Source organism: Dendrobates tinctorius, unplaced genomic scaffold (assembly GCF_039654945.1).
Source record: "Dendrobates tinctorius isolate UK_male_01 unplaced genomic scaffold, ASM3965494v1 ptg000250l, whole genome shotgun sequence".
NCBI lineage: Eukaryota > Metazoa > Chordata > Amphibia > Anura > Dendrobatidae > Dendrobates > Dendrobates tinctorius.
In genome coordinates, this window is record NW_027361917.1 from 50,324,523 (window position 1) to 50,346,451 (window position 21,929).

The 21,929-nt window shown below is 46.4% G+C and overlaps 1 protein-coding gene across 1 annotated transcript in view; it reads left to right on the forward strand.

The window, feature by feature from the left end:
- Positions 1–21,929, forward strand: part of CCDC170 (coiled-coil domain containing 170) — a 371,660-nt gene that overhangs the window by 307,310 nt on the left and 42,421 nt on the right. Inside the window, exon 12 of the mRNA XM_073557682.1 lies at positions 155–391. Coding sequence (XP_073413783.1) covers positions 155–391 — 237 coding nt within the window. The remainder of the gene's footprint in view (positions 1–154; positions 392–21,929) is intronic.

Consider the following 21,929-nt stretch of genomic DNA (forward strand, 5'->3'; position numbering starts at 1 on the left):
GGGGAAAACCTGATGACAGGTTCCCTTTAAAAATATTTTAATAGATGTGAAAAATGTAAAGCTACACAAAAGGACAAGGAATTATTTTACTTTTAACTCCTTTTTAAAGAATTTATTTTTCTGATATATTTATATTTGTTTTTTATTTCTCCAGATCAAGACACTGGAACAGCATAAAACAATTGAACAGCTGAGCAAGTCAATGGATGACTTGGAGAGGGTTAAAAGCAAGACTCATAAGAAACTAATTTCTATTAAATCAGAATTAGACTACACAGAACGGGAAGCAAAAGAGGAGAAAGAGAAAACAACCAATTACATTGAAGTGATCACCAGTGAGCTGAAGACTCTCAAGACAACTTTAGAAGAGGTTTCCAAAAGGGAAAAGCAGGTAATAAATATGTATATATGTGTGAAAACTGCAGGAACTTGAGATGTCGACACAGACAGGAGACAGATCAAGAGTTGAAAGGATTTTATTAACAACAAATATACTCCACGCAGGGAGTAGCAGGGCATGGAGGGGTATAAAAGGAAAAAGGACGGAAAGGGAGTCTGGACGGGGTAGGACAGGGATGAACGATAGTTCAGAAGAAATAAAGGGTAAAAACTTATCAGTCTGTAGTCCTCGTTTGCGGCGTCTCGGTACTCCAACAGTGGCATCGGCAACAATGGCACATGACGTCCAGGAGATGTCTGTAGAGGACCGGGTACCAATCCACTGGGCAGGAGAACAGTCTCTGAAGGGTGCAGGAAGCTCTCATACACAGGAACTCCACACACTGTGCTATTCCAGTAGAAGTTACTGCCGGAGTGAGTGTATTGGGAACTTGGCTTAAGGGCTCTGGCCTAGTCACTTGCGGCTTAGAGTGGGGCGAGAGCGTCACAGTATCTGGTCTGGTCTGCGAGTCACCTCCCGACACGGAGGATAGCAAGGGACAGGCTGTCAGTCGACTACTTGCGGCGGACCTGTACGCAGTTGAACCATCAGGTCTGCGTGCGCTCACGTGTTGTTCCACCTTTATGTCTGTCACTTTACCCAACTGCTTGCTTCGGTTTCCCGCCTGCACTCTGTCCCTTTTCCCGCATGCAACCCTTTTTAACCCTGCCCCGCCTACCTCAGTCGCATGTAAGGGACAGTCCCTCTCAGGAAGTCTTTCCCTCTGCAACATGGGTGACAACCTCGGCAGTTCCAGAACCGAAATGATAGAGGTACCCCAATCTTGTTCTTCCTCTTACATTCCCCTGCTCTTTTAGCTCGCCATTCCATGGGAGTGGAAGGCACATTTTCTTTCATCGACGTCGGATTCTTCTTCGTCGTATTCAACTGGGACTGGTGGAACTATACCCAGCGCATCCGGTGTTTCCTGTACTTGGTCGGGATCTCTGGACAAGTAGGGGTGTAACATATTTCGATGAACTATGCGAGTGGGAGCAACTTCTTTTCCTTTTGGCTGAATCTCATAAATGGGCCCATTAGCGACGACCCTACGCTTCACCCGGTATGAGTTCTTCTCCCACCGGGACTCCAGCTTATTTCGAGGGTGCCTTTCCCGCATTAGCACATGGTCTCCAACTTGAAGAGCTGTCCCATGCAGAGGAGCGGTCCCGGGATGTTCCAATTCTTGAAACTTAGTCCGTATCAGACAATGCAAAGTTTGCAGGCGATGTTGATGTTCTCGAACCCAGGTCGATACCCCTGTCCACCGGTAGTTCTCGTCAGTCTCTAGCTTCAGCTCAGTAATCTCTTTTCCTGGTCAAACAAACCGGAGGGTATAAGGCGTATAACCCGTGGTGTTGTGTTTACGATTGTGAAACACCCATACCAACTCAGCCACGTATTCAGGCCACTGAGCCTTCCTATCTTCTTCCAAAGTCCTCAGCATTTGAATCAAAGTATGGTTGAACCGCTCGCAGGCCCCATTCTCCTGGGGATGATAGGGGGTCATCCTAGACCTCTCGATCTGATACAACCGATGTAACTCCTCCATCACTTTTCCCATGAAGCAGGCACCTTGATTTGAATGTATGCGTTTTGGACACCCGTACAGCTGAATTAAGTTCTTGCAGATGGCGTATGCTGCGGACTCAGCCATCTGGTCTCGTGTTGAGGTCACAACAGCAAACTTTGTGAAGTGGCCTGTCATCACTAAGAAATGTTCATAACCCTGATTCGCTGGGCCAATGGTGAGATAATCTATCATCAGCAGCTCCAGGGAAGCAGATGTTCTTATGGCCTTTATGGGGGCCCTTTGTTCAGGGGGCTTGGCCAACTCGCAACGCCAACATAGTTGACAGATTTCCTCTACTACGGTTTTTAGCTGGGGATGGTAAATCAGTCATTGCAACCACTGGAAGTTTTTTCCAGTCTGAAGTGAGCTCCACTTTCATGGGCTGTAGCCACCTGGGACAGCAACGCTTCAGGGATTACCATTTTCCAGGTGATGCAGTTGTTTGGACGACACCCACCATCTTATTTGAGCCAGTTCTTTGTCTTCCTACTGTATCCTGAGCCACTCATCGTGGGGTTGCCCCAATAGACACGCACAAGATGCTATCTGTATTGCTCCAGCGTGGCTTCCACCGTCCTGGCAGAGTCTCGAAATCTAGGTTCCTCTTCAGCCTCCAGTTCCTCGTCACTAGAGTTGAGCGAAACAGGTCGGTCATCTTGAAAAGTCGCCGACTTTCGCCAAAGTCGGGTTTCATGAAACGAAACCCGACCACAGTGTGAAGTCGGCCATGTGGTCGGCGACCCAAGCGCCAAAGTCGGGTTTCACCGAATGCTTGCACGTGACTTTTTTCAGCCAATGACAGAAGCGGAGTGTAGCTGGAGTGGGAGAGAGAGAGAGAGAGGGAGAGAGAAGAGAGAGAGATTTCGCCGCCTCTAGGGTTAAAATTCATGCCAGGTGTGTTTACAGTCCTCCACTCACTGCCGACTTTTCTCCCCATTGACTTGCATTGGGTTTCGTGTTTCACGACTTTTCCCCTATAGTCGGCCGATTTCGTTCGACTCGACTTTGAGAAAGTTGGGTTTCATGAAACCCGACTCGACCCTAAAAAAGGCAAAGTCGCTCATCTCTACTCGTCACGATTGGGCCCTGACTCTCCGTAGTTCACTCGAGACAAAGCATCGGCATGGGTATTCTCACCTCCTATCTTATAGGTGATCTTATAATGAATTTTCGCCATACTAGCTACCCAGCGTTGTTTCAGTGCTCCAAGTTTCGCTCTTTCCAAATGCGCCAATGGATTGTTATCCGTGCGCACGTGAACCTCAGAACCGGACAGATATTTAGCAAATTTCTCCATCATGACCCATACCAACGCCAACAATTCCAGCTTGAATGAACTGTAGTTATCTGGGTTCTTTTCTGAGTCATGAAGGGATCGACTGGCGTAATCGATTACTCGCTCTTCTCCTTTCTGAATCTGAGACAGCACTGCTCCGAGTCCATGCAAACTTCCATCCGTATGTAAAATGAAAGGCTGCATAAGAAGGAGTACTAGAAGTCTCGCAAATCTCATTTCCATGTGTCCCCTCATTGGGCAGAGATGAACAGCCAAGCTGTACCCTTGCCTGGTCGATACAGGCTCTCAGGTGACCACAATGCCCAAAGTGTACTTTCGCCGGCAGTTTACTGAAGCAATGCGGCCTGAATGGGGGTCAGTGATCAAGCTCAGTGGTCTGTGGGAAGGACCTTGGATGAAAAGGAGTGGTGCTGATAGCTGGAGAGCCGAGTAACAAACACACTGTGACATTGGGCATGGATGTGTAGAAAGAGTTCAGAAGTCTTCTTATTAATGGATCCCCAGACTGGTTCCTCAAGCAATGGAGTATCCATACTCCCCAGCGGATTGTCTTCCAACAGATGATACGGGCAGCCCAAGCACAAGAGACCTCCAGTGGCGGAAAGACACTGGGGAAGGTAATTGCCCCAACTTCAATCAATAGGGTCTTACCGCCGGGTCAAACAGTACTTTCCCTACCCATCTGAGTCTGTACTCCCCTGGAAGGCATCGAGGTCCAGATCGAGCAGAGCTCGACCGCTCCTGGCACTTAGTGCTGGTTGTCAGCTGTGAGAATCAGGTGACATCCAGCCACGATCAGCCGCGCTTCCCCCGTGAGCGCGGCTGATCAGTATGACGTACTATCCCATCCACGGTCATACGGGCCCGAGTCACCTGGACGGCATAGTACGTCATATGTCAGAAAGGGGTTAAACAGGACCGTGGTGTCGATAAGCTGAAGTTCTGACTTCTGACTTTTTCACACCATAAATAAAACCCCAACTCCAAATTGCAGCAGCATGGACATACCAAGTGTAAGGACAGGGCACAGGAGAGCTGATAACCAACGTTGCATCACCACTAGAACACCCTGGTGGCCACAATTATTTCTGATAATTACAGGTCTTGGATTTATAGAACATAATAATATAAATATATTTCAACATCTCTACACTTTTCTGAATTCATATGAAAGTTAAGAAATTACTTATACATTATAAGTTACAGATATATTTTTTTAAAGCTGGAGTCAGTACATTTCTACCGACTGCACCAAAAATGATCTCTGACTCCACAGATGTCGAATTAAACACATGTAATTCATACGTTTTGTTGTACTTTTTATGCTACATGATCAACATTAATAGCAGGACTGCCCTTTGTATTATTGAATCCAACAAAATTTGCCAACTCCCTCTAGGAAGACGTTCATGCAGATTTTCGTAGGGTCACTGTGCCTTTTGAATACTTTGACAATACCCTTTTAATTGGGTTGGTCACTTTAAGGAAAGTGGACGGTAAGGGTATGCGCACACGTTGCGGATTCTACTGCGGATTTTTCCCACGCGGTTTTTGCTAAATCCGCAGGTTAAATGACCTGCGTTTTACCTGCGGATTTAGTGCAGATTTCCTGCAGATTTTGTGCGGATTTCCCCAGGTGTAAAAACGCTTCGGATTTCGCTCAAAGAATTGACATGCTGAGGATTCAAATCCGCAGCAAATCTACGTGGAAAAATCCGCAGAATGTGCACAGCGTTTTTTGTTTTACATTGATTATAATGGTACCATACACCGCAGGAGAATCTGCTGCGGATCTGCAGGGCCAAATCTGTTGCGCAGTAGAATCCGCAACGTGTGCACATACCCTAAAGGATGTAAAATGCCTAAATTAGAAAACTCAGCAGTTACTCACCCTCCATAGGTCTAGTGATCGCTCTCCGCTTTTGCTCCAGTCTTAGTATTTCACTGCAACAGTGACGTCACGACAACAATGTGCATCACCGATATAGACAATCACTGAATTCAGTATCTGTGCTGAGGTAGACAGCACAAGATTCTGAGCTCAGAGATTAGCTACTGCAATCATGCATGCTGTTCACGTGATGCTGTTGCAGCAGCCAAAATATTGAGCAGCGGAGGACAGCTGTCACACCTACTGTGTGTTTAGGCTTACCTGGTGAAGTGTTTCAGGTCTGATTGGGCATATGGACATGGGGCGTTGGTGTGGCAAGCAGGAAGACACGTGGTAATCAAGGACTTGGCAAACTCTGGAATCTTGGGAGCAGCAGAACAGATGTAGTGGTACCCAGAAGGAATGGAAGCAGGTTAAAGTGCCATGTACACAAAAGATTGATACACCAAATAAAAGTCTTGAGACACAATCCTAAAACACAGGCGTGTGTCCTAATGGGCTTTAAAGGGAATCTGTCACCCTATTTTTCACCTACAGTATCAGCTGCAGGCACCGACATCAGGGGCTTATCTACAGCATTCTGTAATGCTGTAGATAAGCCCCCGATGTAACCTGAAAGGGAAGAAAAAAGAGTTATATTATACTCACCCTGGCGTTTGGCCCGGTCCAATGGGTGTCACCGTTAGAAGAAGGGAGGCACCAGACAGCAACACCCATGGGACCAAGACCCCCCAGTGAGTATAATCTAACTAATTTTTCTTTCCTTTAAGGTTATATCTGGGGCTTATCTACAACATTACAGAATGCTGTAGATAAGCCCCTGATGTCGGTGCCGACAGCTGATAGGGGAAAAATAGGTGACAGATTCCCTTTAAATAGGATTAAGGAGATGATGTAACTGAGCCACACTGGGCAACCTGCAAAACCTAATGTGGAGCACAACAGAGGGCAGCGGACTGAGGAGAAGAAAGCAGCGCCCAGGATACCTTAACAGGTGTGTACTGCTGTTTGTTTTTCTAGTTATCTTACAAAATTTGGAGTCCAGTGTCCTAAAATGTGGACATCACATGGGCTCAACAGATTACATAATAATACCTTGCTCTGACTTCAGCAATTGATAGTTGCTTAGGCTGGTTTCACACTAGTGTTTTATCGCGCAGCGCATCGTGCGCTATCGGTCGCACGCGCAATGGTCCCCTATCTTTAAAATGGCGGGCGCAGTGTCTAGCGATTGCACGCGTGGCTCAGCGTTTCAGTGCGCTGCGCATTTAACAAGTGTGCGACCAGACGCGACGGATGCTACATGTTGCATTTTTTGTTCTGCTCAACCCCGTTAAAAATGCGCATGCGCGCGTCAGCACATGCAATGCGCAAAAAAATAGCATTAGAGTCTATGGGGGCGCTGAAGTGCACATTGTAGTGCGCATGTCAGCGCTTTTGCAAGCGCGCGTGATTTCAGAGTAAACAATGTCTAGACACTTGTTAAATCCACCGCCTAAACAAGCAACATTGTTTTGGTGGAGGGGACATAAAAGAAGGGCTTTGTAGTGCCAGATCATCACTCTCCAGACAGACTGCAAGACAAGACAACACCCACCCAGCGAGAATCCATTATAGTTTGGAGAATACAGCACTGTAATGTGAGTATAAACAAATGTATGTGAGCCTTTTCTTTTAAAAAATATATAATGTACTAATGTTTTTTTTTTCCCAGCATGTCTTCTGGATCAGAATATTCTCCTACCAGGCAAGAATTGGCAGACGCAGAGCGTAAGGTGAGTATTTTGCTGCCTTTGTGTAAGTATACCTGCCTCTACAAATGGGTAATTATTTCTGTTCTTTGTCAGACCTCAGCATCGGACCAGCCAAGTGAGCCGGAACAGCCGGAGCAGTGTCCACAAGGCACGGTGGGAAGGAGACGCACTGTAAGTGGGTCGCTCTCCCAGGGCTGTGGGGTACTCGGTACCGAGCCCGATGAGCTACAATAGGAGATGTCACGGCAGCTGTGATCCGGCCCATGGCCCTGGGCGCCCATTGTAAAAGGGGTTGTTTCAGTGTGCTTGTGGTGATGAAAGTTTATAAGTGATTCGTGACGCCACCTGTGGTGTTCGGCAATGAAGGTATAAGCCGACGCTGCAGACAGATCCTCTGGGACAGATGGTGTGGTGCAGCAGTGATGGTATAGCCCTCCACAGGCAGGACTGTAGTCCCAGGGCAGAGTAAATGGAGTGACACGTAGATGGTGCAGTGTCAGATGCAAGGGATGTAGCTATGCTGGGCAGGTTGGCGCAGGAATAAGTGGAGGACACCAGGGCATGTAGTTCCAAAGCTAAACTCACAGTCTGTTGTACAAACAGGTGCCTGCCTCCGTGCCGTGTCCTACGGGTCAGGGACTCAGTCAACCTCCAGGCCAGATGGAATACTCCTTTCCAACAGTCCGCCAACATGTACTTTTCTGAACGTCTCCTCTTATAGCGCCTTTAGGTGAAGTACTCCTAGGACTGAGTTACACTGGAGTTCCTCCTGTCCGATGTTCTTATGAACTCTACTTGTACGGCAGACAGCTGTAGCCTGCTTCGGGGACTCCTTGCTACTAAGTCCTGGCTCACTATTATGTTGCTGTTGTGCCCCCAAGTCTTGTGTGGGAATAAAATGGTCACTACTACTATTCCTCCGGTGTCTGCTGCAGGACCATTAGTATCCATACAACCTCGGGGACCGGGCCCCGGCCTTGCGCTTAGAGCTTCTAGGAAGGGTTCTCTTCTAACCTATGTCCTCTGTTCTCTTTTACTCCTCACGTTCCGCACTGATCTTCCTCTCTATGGTGAGTCAGGCTTCCAGTCTACATTGCTCTCTCTTCCTTTCCCGTGCCAGCAGACCCAGGTCACTGGGATCTACTGCAGCACTTCCATCCATCTATCCCTCTCTCCGGGGATCTTCTCTCCAACTCTCTAACCAACTGACTGACTGTTCTAAACTCTTCCTGCTCCTTGCAATGTCATCTAACTCCACCCACCTCCCAGCACATTTCGTGTTCCAAGCAGGGAGCCACCAATGGGTGCTTTGCTATACTCCAAGCAGGGAGCTGCCAAAGGTGCTTTGCTACACTACTTTGTCGTGTGGGGTGCAGGTGTTGGAGCGTGGTCAGGAGTCTCCACCTTACCTGGATGGTGGGATACCACACCTCAGGAGGAGGTGCAGTACCTCTATGGCGACTGAGCCTCAGGGGCGCCACATATGTATCCTTTTTTCTTGCCTATTAATGTTTTGTATTCCTGTTTTTCTGGCCTGCTTTTCTCCCCCTTTTTTTTTCATCTATATCATTCTCCACAACTACAAAGATTCTAAATGTATTTCTTTTCTAGGTTCCACAACGGGATGAGCAAATCATCAGCCTTGTCCTGGAGCTTGTCCCGTTGTGGGACAGCCGTGACCAGCAGTAAAAAGACATTTTGGTGACCCGGCAGCTCTGGAATGAAGTGGCCGCAGCATTGATGGAGGGCTGGGACAGCGCCTCTGCAACTGTCAAAAAGGCGTTCAGTAAGTATTTCTCTGTTGTGCGATGCTGCATTGACTCTTGTTCCTGATGATACATGTGTGTTTATTGAAAGATATATACTTGCAGTAAACACACAAGTGTCCTCAGGTTCAATAGGTTCAATAGTGTACGCATTGTGTATTGTCATGCTGAATATTTCATGCTTCACTCTTGTTCCTGAGGATACATGTGTGTTTATTGCAAGATATATACTGGCAGTAAACACACAAGTGTCCTCAGGTTCAATAGTGTACGCATTGTGTATTGTCATGATGTATATTTCATGCTTCACTCTTGTTCCTGAGGATACATGTGTGTTTATTGCAAGATATATACTGGAAGTAAACACACAAGTGTCCTCAAGTTCAACAGTAAATGCATTGTGTATTCAATTTGTTGGGATGCTGCCTTGACTGTTTGTGTGTGTGTGTTGATACAGATGTTACCATCTGTGCATTGTATAATATAATTTTCTTTTTCTTTGCCATTTTCTCAACACTGGACAAAGTCCGCACACGTTGGCGCTCGATGAAGGACCGCTTCAACACTGATGTTCGTGCTGAGGGACAGGTTCGCAGTGGCTCAGCGGCAAGGAGAAGAACCAAGTACCGCTATCATCACGCTTTGGAATTCTTACGACCAGTCCTTGCCACCAGAGCGTAAGTTTTTTTTTTTGTTTTATTGAACCTAATCGTTCATTTTCTATTCCACAGCTGATCCGTCTTGAAAATGCTTGATACTAATGTTTAGCTTTTGTTTCCACAGCATCTGGAGCAGCACCCTGCAACCTGTCCCGGGAGCTGTTCTTCATCGATCGACCTCGGACCCGTCCCAGCCATCCGACAGCCAGGAAGCAACTTGCAGGTCAGCAACACGGACAGCTGGTGACCAGGAAGCTGGTCAATCAGGTGTTCCCCTGTCCCAGGTCTCTGTCACTGGTTATGCGGGCACTACCCGCCAGCGGCAGAGGGCCTTGGACAGGCCTGTCTTGCCCGAGTTCATGCACTTGAGCGAGGCCTTTCATGCCAGCCTCAAGACGCTGTCCGAAAGAGTGGAAAGTGGATTTTCACTAATGGAACGTGGTTTTAACTACATGGAACACCTCTTCCACTCTTCCACACAGCGCCTTGACCGGCTGGAGGCCGACCTCAATAGACCAGGGTACCATTTCTTTAGTTAAATTGAACGAGGCATGGCGGATCACCTTAGTCCTGAGCAACAGCTGACTGTGTTACACGCCTGCAACACTGCTTACTTGCAGGCTATGCAGCAGAATCAGTACGTGCAGCAGTCAGTGTTGTCTTTCCCACCTATGCCACCACTGACTTGCTTCACCACAGTACCGACTTCTGCTGCATATCAATGCACAGCCACATGCATTCCTAGCCAAGCTGGATATGACAATACAACACAAATGCCGAGTGCTGCTGGACACTCCACCACCGCCACCACCATGTCAAACGCTGCTCCGGTCTGGAGCACCAGTACTGCCACGGTGACATCAGCTTGGCGCACAAGCGCAAAATCATCTTAGGCCACAGCAGCCTCTTCTCCTGTTCGGAGCACAGAGAAATCATCATCTCCGGATCGGAGCACCGCCACTTCTCAACTGTATGAGAGCACCGCCACAACTCCTCACCATTCAAGGACCACCGCCACCACTCTTCAGAGGAGCACCACCACCACCCCTCTTCAGAGGAGCACCGGCACCACATCTCCTCATTGGATTACTGCCACCACTTCGCCTCCTCATAGCACTGCCAGCACTCATCAGAGGAGCACTGCCACAACTTCGCCTCCTCATAGTACTGCCACCACTCCTCATTAGAGGAGCACCGCCAACACTTCTCCTACTAGAAGCACCACGCACAATTCACCTTCGATGAGCACCGACACCACAATCTCTCCTCCAAGGAGCACCGCCAGCACCACCACAGAGCACCCTAGGGGAGACCCACATTCCTTATTTTTTTCTGCACGATCATGGTCCACCAGCTCTAGGCGTTCAAGTAATGTAAGGTGGTCACACGGTGATAGTCGGTCCAGGCTGGTGACTCCTGCCCCAAAGAAGACCAAGAAACAAAAGACTTTGTTAGGGCAGTTTCACACGTCCAGATAATTCCGGTACCGGAAAAACTGGTAGCGGAGCTATCCGTGTCCGTGTGTCCGTGTGCATACGGAGGTCATCCGTGTGACATCCGTGTGCTATCCGTATGTCTGTGTGTACCATCTGTGTGCTGTCCGTGTGCTGTCCGTATGCTGTCCGTGTCCGTGTTTTTGAAAAATTACTTTTAATGTTAACCCTTTGAGTTTTAAAAATGCACACGGACAGCACACGGACAGCATCCGTGTGCGGTACGTGTTTACACACACCCATTGACTTGTATGGGTCCGTGTGATCCGTGCTGTTGCACAAAAATGGACATGTCAGCGTGTTTTGCACACGGACACACGGTCCGTGAAAACACGCTGACATCTGCATAGACACATTCCTGAGAATGTGTCTACGTGTGTCAGTGTCTCCGGTACGTGAGAAAACTGTCACTACACGTACCGGAGACACTGACGTGTGAAACTGCCCTTAGGCTAGTTTCACATTTGCGTTTAAGGCGGCAGCGACGGTCTGCGCACGGCCGCCACTAAGCCCCGCCCCCTGCCGCGCCTCCTCCGGTAGCTCCGCCTACGGGCGCATGACGCTGCATGCGTCCTGCGTCCCCTATCTTTAGCACTGGGGACGCAGGCCATGCGCAGGTATGCGTTTGGCGGCGCATGCATCCTTTTGACGCTACGCCCACCGCACCAAATTGAAATAGGTTGCGTTTGGCGCTGGTTGGCGCAGCGTCAAAAGGACGCATGCGCCGCCAAACGCAAACCTGTGCATGGCCTGCGTCCCCAGTGCTAAAGATAGGGGACGCAGGACGCATGCAGCGTCATGCGCCCGTAGGTGGAGCTACCGGAGGAGGCGTGGCAGGGGGTGGGGCTTAAACGCAAATGTGAAACTAGCCTTAGTCAGTCCCCCCTCTCCTTCTGATGTTTCTCAACCTGCCTCCTTTTCCATGCCTCAACTCCCTTCCCCCTCAAATTTAGTTGCCCCTTCACCTAGAACCCCTTCCTCAATTTCCAGCCTTTCCTCATCTCTCCACACCCCTAAAGTATCCCATTCTTCCGACAAACCTCCTGCAAATAAAAGTTTAATATTTTTTTTTCTCAAAAGGTTTGGTTAATGTGTCTTTCGCCGCATACACACACAGCGCCGTACACACACTGCGCCGTACAGTTCGCGTTTTTGGGAACACATAGCTCCATTAATGACACATGTTTCGTGTGTCAATCTTGGAGATACGTGTTGTCAAAACAACAAATCTATATGACTTGCAATTTCCAAATCCCCTCAGTGTCTTTTCTCAGGTAATATCGCAAAGACTGAATAGAGTATGGTGTTGAGTGCAAGGCCTATCTATTGTTAACTTGCCTGGTACCCTTAACAATTAATATGGTGCTTTTTAACATCATTTTACTGTTTGGAATGCAATCCCAGGTTATTATAGATAGACCTTGTAAATAACCCCATCCTCTATTCAGTGTGTGTTTATAAAGTGAGGAGATTATGTGGAAAATACACGCCATATGTTCAGTAACCTGGCCATGTATCAGAATTTTAAATTAAAAAACACAGATTATAGTACAGGTATAAACACAGGTGTTTTATTAACATACAACCAAAAACAAATTGCTTTACACCATTTGCTCTTGCCATGCCACCTGTCCTACATCAGAGTTGAAGTAGGCCGCAAATTGGTCCCTCATTTGCCCTACTTCAACGGATGACCTGAGAGGGTGCTGGTTAAACTCTGGCAATTGGTTAGGAGCGTCATCATCGAGTTCAAAATGCGGGTGCTCTCTAACCATCACAAAATTGTGTAGTAATAATAATAATAATAAATTTTATTTCTATTGCGCCGACATATTCCGCAGCACTTTACATTTCAGAGGGGACTTGTACAGACAATATACATTACAGCATAACAATAATCACATAGATCATAACAGATTCCAAGAGGAATGAAGGCCCTGCTCGCAAGCTTACAATCTATGAGGAAAAAAGGGGAGACACGAAAGGTGGGTGGTAACAGTTGCCCTGATTGTATGGACCAGTCATAATGTTAAGTGTGTAACAGTACAGATGCAGAGGGCTAATGGATGCATAAAGCATGTGGGAACATGATGTGGGGAGCCTGGTTATGGTAAAAAAAACTTTTGGCTGTGCCACATAGGGATAGATTAGGTTAATGTGTTGAGGCGGTAGGCCAGTCTGAATAAATGAGTTTCCAGGGCACGCTTAAAATTGTGTGTAATCAGTAAATTTATCCTGGTTTGCCTGTAGCTCGTTGTAGAGGGTGTGGTACGCTCTACGGCTCTCCCGGAGTTCAACAATTGGATGAATCCACAAACGCCGCCGCTGCCGACTTCGCTCTCTCTCTCCCTTTGTTCATGGCAAGCAACTGCATAAGCCTGAGCCATCCTGATGTCCAGATCCAAGCTGAAGTGAAAACTCTTCCAGCGCAGATCCATGTCGTCAAGAAAAAAAACAAACAAATGTGAAGAATAGCTGTAAACAGGGTCTATATAAAGAATTCAAATAACACACGCCCACTGCTGTCCAATTGGTGGAGTCTGTTGCACTAATTGGTCAAGGATTATTACTCGTGATTGTGACATCATGTGCAATAAAAACGCAAATGCATGAAAAACGCTTTAACACACATACAAACGCTGCGTTTTTTTGTCTTAACGCGCACAATGAGGCGAGAAAAAAATGCAGCGTTTACAAGCGTTTGTAAGCGTTTTTGTCATGCGTTTGATGTGCGCACGAAACGCAGCGCAATAAAACGCTAGTGTGAAACTAGCCTTAGATGCTGATAAAACAGGTTTGAAAATTGAAAATGATTTTGTCTGAGAACTTACTTCAGACAACCAATATGGCTGTCATTAATGTTGTCACTTTTACAAAAATATCTGCCACAATAAGGCAAGTGATGTAATTTGCAGGGAACTTGGTTCCTAGTTTCACAATTCTCCTGCAGCACCAACACACCAATTTTAAAACTATTTTTTTTAGCCAGATAACCTATTTAACATTTTTAATATTCTAAAAGACGGACGTTTCAGGTTGACATAATTGTGGCATTGAAGTAGAGCACTTTTGTCACATTCCCCTAGGTGTCATACTGAGGACACACTGGGCCTCAAATATCAAGTGACTTGTTTGCTGTGGTCCAAAAGGACAATGTATTCTCAGACTGTTTGTATCATGCACACTTAGGCCTCTTTCACACATCAGGTTTTCGCCGTCAGGCGCGATCCGGCGCTTTTGACAGAAACCGGATCCGGCGAAATGCAATGCCGGATCCGGTTTCCCCCCCATTGACTTGCATTTGCGCCGGATCGCGCCGGATGGCCATGCGTTTCATCCGGTTTTCGCCGGATCCGGCAATGTGTCGCGATCCGGCGTCTGGAAAAAACGGCTACTGTAACGTTTTTTGTCTCCGGCGAAAAAGCCGGACACGCCGGATCCGGCGCGTCCGGCTTTTTCACACAATGAAAGCCTATGAGCGCCGCAATGCGCCGGATCCGGCGAAAGCCAGATCCGGCGGCCGGATCCAGTTTTTTGGTCTGAGCATGCTCAGTAGCTCTGCCCACAAGACATATATAAAAGCAAGACAGTGGGACCCACAGCCACACCCAACATGCCACCCAAGAAAGCAACCAAGCGAAGCAGGAGAAGGCAGGAGACCACTGCAGCACCATCAGCACCACCACCACCCCAAATGGAGCAGCAAATGGAACATGCTGAGGAGGGGAGGCCAGCAGCAGATGAGAGACGGTAATTATCAAATCCCCCATTCCTCCAAACTAGGGCTATTGAATATCAAGATATTCATTGGCCCTTTGTTTCTCTTTATTCAACAGCCGCCCAATAGATGCAGCAGCAGCAGCAGCAGCAATGGCAGCAGCTGGAACACCACCCACAGGCATGGAGTGTGGCCACCAGGAAGACAGCACATCATCTTCTGGGAGCCCTCCCTCGCATCGTCAGCGTTTGACGGTAAGTTTTTATTTCCAAAATCCATCTTCTCTGTAATATATGTCGATTCATTGCCTTTTATTTCAAAACAGGATTCACAAGATGAAGAGGAGCTCCCAGAAGAAGAAGGAAGGGGTGGACAGACACCTGGAGTGGGCTCACAATTGGTAAGTTTTTTGCATCAAACGCAGAAACACAACATCACACTACACACAACACATAGAAAACAATGTTCTGCAGACCACACACAGCAAACAAATGCCTACATCCAAAGACATAACATTTTTTGTTTTCTTCTCTAGTCTTCCCAATCTGGTGCTCGGCCAAGAGGTCCTCGCAGTGCCTCCCAGGGTCGTCGGCGACAGCAACGCGGCGGTCACCAGCGTGTAAGTATAAATATTTTTGCTTTGTTTTTTTGCACTTTTTATTTCATTTCTTATGTGGAGGCTAATTATGTTATTTTTGTCTTTTTCTTTAACAGCCTTCACAGCGTGCTCCCGACTCTGACGGTGAGGATGGAGGACTCGATGTGGACCACCTCATCGATCTCGTCCGAGAAAGGGAGCCGCTCTGGAATATGGCTGACCGCCGCCACGCTGACCTTATCGTTACCCGACGACTCTGGGAGGAAATCTGTTCGCTCCTTGTGGGCCGCTGGGAGGACCTCGATGTTCGGGCCCAGATTACAGAGCGTAAGTATATACAGTACCGGTTGCTTGATGTAAACCAGTGTTTCCCGAACTCCAGTCCTCGTGGTCCCCACGGATCATGTGTTCAGGATTTCTATTTACTATGGAAATCCTGAAAACATGACCCCTGGGGACCATGAGGACTGGAGTTTGGGAAACACTGATGTTGTATACTAACCACTCCTTTCTCGTTTCAGGGAACAGAATTGTGAATCGGTGGCGGTCTGTGAGGGATCGTTTCAAGAAGGAGTTCAATAAAGAGATGCGGGCCCCGAGTGGATCTGGAGGACGCAGGAGCAAGTACAAGTACGCAGAAGCCCTGTCGTTCCTCCGGGAAACAATGGTCACCAGAAGGTAAATATTACACACCACATGTGAAAAAAAATGTTAGATGTAAATTTTTTTTTCAGCCAGGGCCATACCATGTCAGTATTTTAATTGTTTTTTTTTCTCTTTATTCCACAGCACTGTGAGCAGCACTCGGGAGCCTGCACGATTGGACCCTTCTGAGGCGATCCATGAGGAGACCGGCACCGAGGGACACTTCGACCGCCCCGGTACATCTGCACCTTCCCAGCCTTACCACACATTCGACCCATCTGTCCCATCCACCAGCACAGGAGCATCGTGGCCGCCTACATTACATGAAGCTGCTGGTGAGGAGATCGCTTTCCCTTTACCCCACCCTTCTGCCCCTGCCACCTCTAGTACACCTGCGGGTACTGGGCGGCAGCGGCAGAGGGGTCAGGAAAAGACATGCGCCAGAGTTCTTGCATCTGAATGCATCTTTCCAGAACTGTCTAAAAGTCTTGTCAGAGCAAATCTCCGCAGGCTATCAGCAGATCAACTCCAGCATTCTGGAGGTGAAGACACTTCTGCAAACCATGCATTCAGAAGCAAGATCTTCGCCAAACCACACCTTTTTCAGGTCTGTTGTGGAGCGCATGGAAACGCTCTCTCCTGCCCAGCAGATGCATGTAATGCATTCATGCCACGCTGCTCTCCAGCAAGTTACCTCCCAACCTCCTCCTCCCACCACAGTAGTTCCTCCACCTGCACCCCCTCCAGCCACTTTCCATCCTCCCCCTCCTATTACATCTACACCCCCTCCAGCCACTTTCCATCCTCCCCCTCCTATTACATCTACACCCCCTCCAGCCACTTTCCATCCTCCCCCTCCTATTACATACCATCCACCTCCCCAGCACCATCCACCTCCCCAGCACCATCCACCTCCCCAGCACCATCCACCTCCCCAGCACCAGCAACCTCCCCAGCACCAGCAACCTCCCCAGCACCAGCAACCTCCCCAGTACCAGCAACCTCCCCAGTACCAGCAACCTCCCCAGTACCAGCAACCTCCCCAATACCTGCAAACTCCCCAGTACCAGCAACCTCACCAGTACCAGACATCTCCCCACTTCCAGCAACCTGCCCCGTACCAGACATCTCCCCACTTCCAGCAACCTGCCCCGTAGCAGACATCTCCCCACTTCCAGCAACCTGCCCCGTACCAAACTCCTTCCCCATACAACTTGCCATCAACATCATCTGCTCCTACAGTCCCTGCCCAACCCTCCACTCCACCACCCACCACCTCTTCTGCTTCCCACATGTCCACCCATTCTGTAGTTTTTTCCACACCTTCACCTCTAACTGTTCCTTCCCCACCACGATCCCAGTCCTCTCTCCACACTCCCAGTGTCGAAGTGTCCCGCAGCCCCTACAGCAGTATTTCCACCACACACTACACAGATTTATAATGTGTGTATTTAAATAAAAATGACCAGTTTTATGGTTTCAGTTTTATAGTTTCAAAGTTTTATTAAACAAGTTTATTAAAATTTTAAAAAAGTTTACTAAAAAAAACATTTTTCAATAAAAGTTAAATTATTTTACACTGGTTGTCTGTCATTTCTTTCTGCGGCGAAAAAGGTTAAATACAGGGTATTTAAAAGGTGAAATGGTATTCAAAACTAGGTATATAACTGTGGGTAAATTTTAGCTTTTTGCCACAGTTGTGTTCCTGGTTGTGTTTGAAGCAAAGTATTTCACCTAAAAAGTTGTGTTTATTGTTGGTGATTTCCTAACAATGTACACAACTTTTGTTAAAAGGTGAAATACTTTGCATAAAACACAACCAGGTACACACCTGTGGCCTAAAGCTAAAAATAGAGACCATGACAAGATAGCCAACTTTGGTTGGCAAAGGTATATACTGTTGGTACAGAAGGTACACAAGTTTGGTTGGGCACAAATCTTTCACACTCTGTCATCCTGCCAGTGTACTCTGCCTTGAGGTGACATAAAGTATAGTGCAAAATTGTCCCTCATTACTGAAACCGTCACAGAACTTCTAGTGGTAATGTCATGGTAATCTTGCAAGGTGGTTTCTTCAGAGGTGTCCTCAATGGAAATGGGTTCCTTGCAGATAACAAAATTGTGGAGTACCACGCACGCTTTGATCACCTCGTCCACAGTTTCTGTCTTGAGGTTGATCGCAGTCAATAGGACCCGCCATTTGGCTGTCAGAATACCAAAGGTACATTCAACCATTCTTCTTGCTCTTGTGAGGCGGTAATTAAAAATGCGTTTTGGTCTTGTCAATCCTCTGCTAGAGTACGGTTTCAAAAGGTGTTCTGACAGCTGGAAGGCTTCATCCCCTACACAGACAAATGGCATAGGTGGACCAGATGTTTGCGGCAGTGGTCTAGGTGGTGGGAACTGGAAGGTGTTTCCATACAGTTTACGCCCCATGGCAGACAGTTTGAAAACTTGAGAGTCATTGGAGCGGCCATAGGCCCCAATATCAACCGCAATAAATTTGTATTCCGCGTCAGCGATGGCCATGAGGACAATTGAAAAATATTTCTTGTAATTGAAATATTCCGATCCCGATCCAGCTGGCTTTACAATGCGGATATGTTTCCCGTCCACAGCGCCCAAGCAGTTTGGAAACTGACATATCTGTTAAAACTTGTCAGCAATTTCAATCCACCTCTCTGTTGTGGGCTCTGGTAAAAACTCTTCAGCTAAGGAGTCCCACAGTGCACGGCATGTGTACTTCACAATTCCAGATATGGTGGAAATCCCGAGTCTGTACTGGAAATGCAGTGACGAAAGGGATTCTCCAGTTGCAAGAAATCTGTGGGGAATTAAAAAACAATAAATTAGTTTTAAATCACAGCATTACATACCAAAACTGACCTATAACACTTGGAGATGCAAACTACCACCAACAAGATTGCAGTGAAAGTGTGCTCTGATGCGAGCATATCCAATAAATGTGGCTTACCTTAAAGTCACCATCAGACGCTCTGCGGGTGAAACAGAGAAGCGGCAATAGGTGTCCGCTTTTCTTATGAGGTGTGCAATGCGCTCCACCAAGTAATCAAAATTCTCCATTTTCATCCTAACATATCCAAAAAATTTATCCAGGTTTCGTCGAAGGTCCATGCATAGTGTAGAATAGACCCCACGCGTCATTCTCTTGGCTGTGATGGGGTGGATCCACAAACGTCGTCTACGATGCCTGATGCGCTGCTGTCTCGCTCTCTCCTTCTCCAGAACAATCACCCTCAAACGATTCGCCTCCGCTGTAAAATCCGCCAAATTCTTCAAAATATTTCCAATGACAACATCCATCTTCGCCAGTAACTTGCTCTTCTCTCCAACCTGCACTTTCTCCTCTACAACCTGTCAAAGAAGGGCTGTAGGAACATGCTATATATAGTTTTCCAGTAGCCAATCCCGTTCGGAAGGCCACAAGGGTCAATTTTAAAAACCGGATCCGGCGTAATCCGTCGAAAAACGGATAGAAAAACGGATGAACCGGATGAGACGGATCCGGTTTTGTCTGTCAAGAAAAAGACGGATCCGGCAGAAAACCGGATCCGTCACATCCGGTTTTACGAAACATTTGCCGGATCCGGCGTTCCGGCACGACGCCGGATCGCGCCTGACGCCGAAAACCTGATGTGTGAAAGTAGCCTTAGCTGACGCAGTTCATTAATCTTGGCTATGAGGACTTATATTGTTGCAATATGTAAATTGCATCATGGCATGCAGTGAAAGACAATATGTGGACTCAGCATAGACTCAGAATATCTGTGACTTATGATGATAAATTCCAGCGTGGGCTGTTTGCCTCTAAAATTCTGTTTAGACAAAAACATAAAATTTAACATCATTAAATTACCGGAACTTTTTTTTTATTTTTCTGCTAAGTTTGCTTTGTGACTGCAGTTTGGTGTGGTGATTTAGTAATATGAATTGTTTTAAACGAGACTTTCAGCCTCAGCAGTTTATCTATGTTTTCTAATAAGTTATGTAATTAGTTTAAACAGCAACTGAAACCTTTTTAGCACTGGCACATCATTCAGATTGCTGTTTTTTTCCTTTTCTTTTAACACTTAACGTGCAAAGTTAGGACCTAATTCATCAAGGTGTCTTTGTCAGAATGCTGTTGTAAAAAACTTTGATATGACACAAAATTTTTGAACAACTCAAAGATGTGACATTTGCCATTTTTACACTAATTTTGGCCAACTCTGCCAAAGTGGGCGAAGTTGAAGAGGGTCGAAGTGTTCCAAAATGATCACAGTAGCTTATGCTGGATCATTAATTTGGCTCATCATTAGACACCTTTGTCTAACTCTATATCACTTCTTGGTTGGTTTACTGTAGAGCAGATTTTTTACTGAAAAGTGGTGCCTTGTCCTTTTGTCTTCAAGCTGGTCTCATTTGTCCTGCAAGGCTTAAAATTTGTTTTAAACACATAAGGGTATCTTCGCAAGATAGCATATCTCGCATCCATAGGGTAGAGAATAACTTCTTGATCAGTGGGTGATTGATCTCTGGGAACCCCAGTGATCCCAAGAACGGGCTTTACAGATAACTTTCTGAATGTAGCAGGAATCAAGCTCTCAAACCTCACTGCCATTCATTGTCTTTGTGACTACCAGAAAGTCAAGAACTACACTTGACTATTTCCAGAAGTCCCTTAGAAATGGGAAGTTGAGGTGGTCATGTTCAACTTACCCTCTACTCAAATGGGGCCCTACAGAGCACTGGTTTCGGGGTTGCTGGATAGGGGATAACCTACCATACTTTGAATACTGTGGTGAACCACATTTTTGCCCATGTCTGACATGACAAATACTTGCATGAAGGAGGTCATACAATGTCTACAGTAACTCTGGTCGCTTCATTCATTTGAATGGCTCAGTTGGGTTTCCCATTGAAGTAGTGTTTTGGGGAATTCTAAAACCCTGAGGTAGTGATCAATGGAGAATACTGTATTAAGGCAAACCCAGCCTAAATCCTAGAGCATTTTCATTGCCAGGAAAAAAACATGTTGAGCCAGACATTTCACTTGCAGTGGATGTTACTGGGAAGTGTAAAATTAGACTTAAAGAGAAGTGTAAAAGTTGGTAATCCACATCTATGATATCCATATTCCTATAAGTCTTCAAGAGACACTCTCTTCTTTATGAGTCAACCCCTTTAAATATCTTGGGAAAACCCCTTTCATGCCTTCTTGACGTGCATAAATCTCTGATCAAGTAAGAAGGCCAAATGCTGTACTTGCTGTATTAAGCTGTGTTTTTCATTGCCGTAATGAAGTTTATATATGTATTCATATCAATAGCTAATGCTACTTAATGGCTGGTAGGCAAAGCACAAGGGCAGTGAAGTAAGCTAGCCATAATTTGAGTTGTCCTGGCAACTCTATTAAAGTCTTCAATCTCTGGAGGGACAGAGAAGCTGATGAACAATTGATGGTGGATGCACAAGAACTAGTTAAAATAAACAAACAAAATGTACCGTCTAAAATGAAGAGAACAGTTCAATCAGTTCTGACTCGAGGAGGGAACAGATACGGCATAATAAGAGACATGGAAGATTAATCTTCTCTGTATGGTTACTTGAATCATTTCATGAAGTTACTTCACATGTGATGCAATAAACTATTTTTGATGATTATGCTAGGCTGACTGATTTCATGCACCAATTTTTTTTTTTTATATAAAGCAATAACTTAGTAAAAAAGATAGAAAAAGTAATATAAATAATTAGCATACTATTTACAGTGATACTGATGCTATTTATACAGTGGGGAAAAAGGTATTTAGTCAGCCACCAATAGTGCAAGTTCTCCCATTTAAAAAGATCAGAGAGGCCTGTAATTGACATCATAGTTAGATCACAACTATGAGAGTCAAAATGAGAAAACAAATCCAGAAAATCACCTTGTCTGATGTGGCAAGATTTATTTTGCAAATTATGGTGGAAAATAAGTATTTGGCCACCTAAAAACATGCAAGATTTCTGGCTCTCACAGACTTGTAACTTCTTCTTTAACCCCTTTCTGACATCTGACGTACTATCCAGTCCATGTGCCCTGAGCCCGTATGC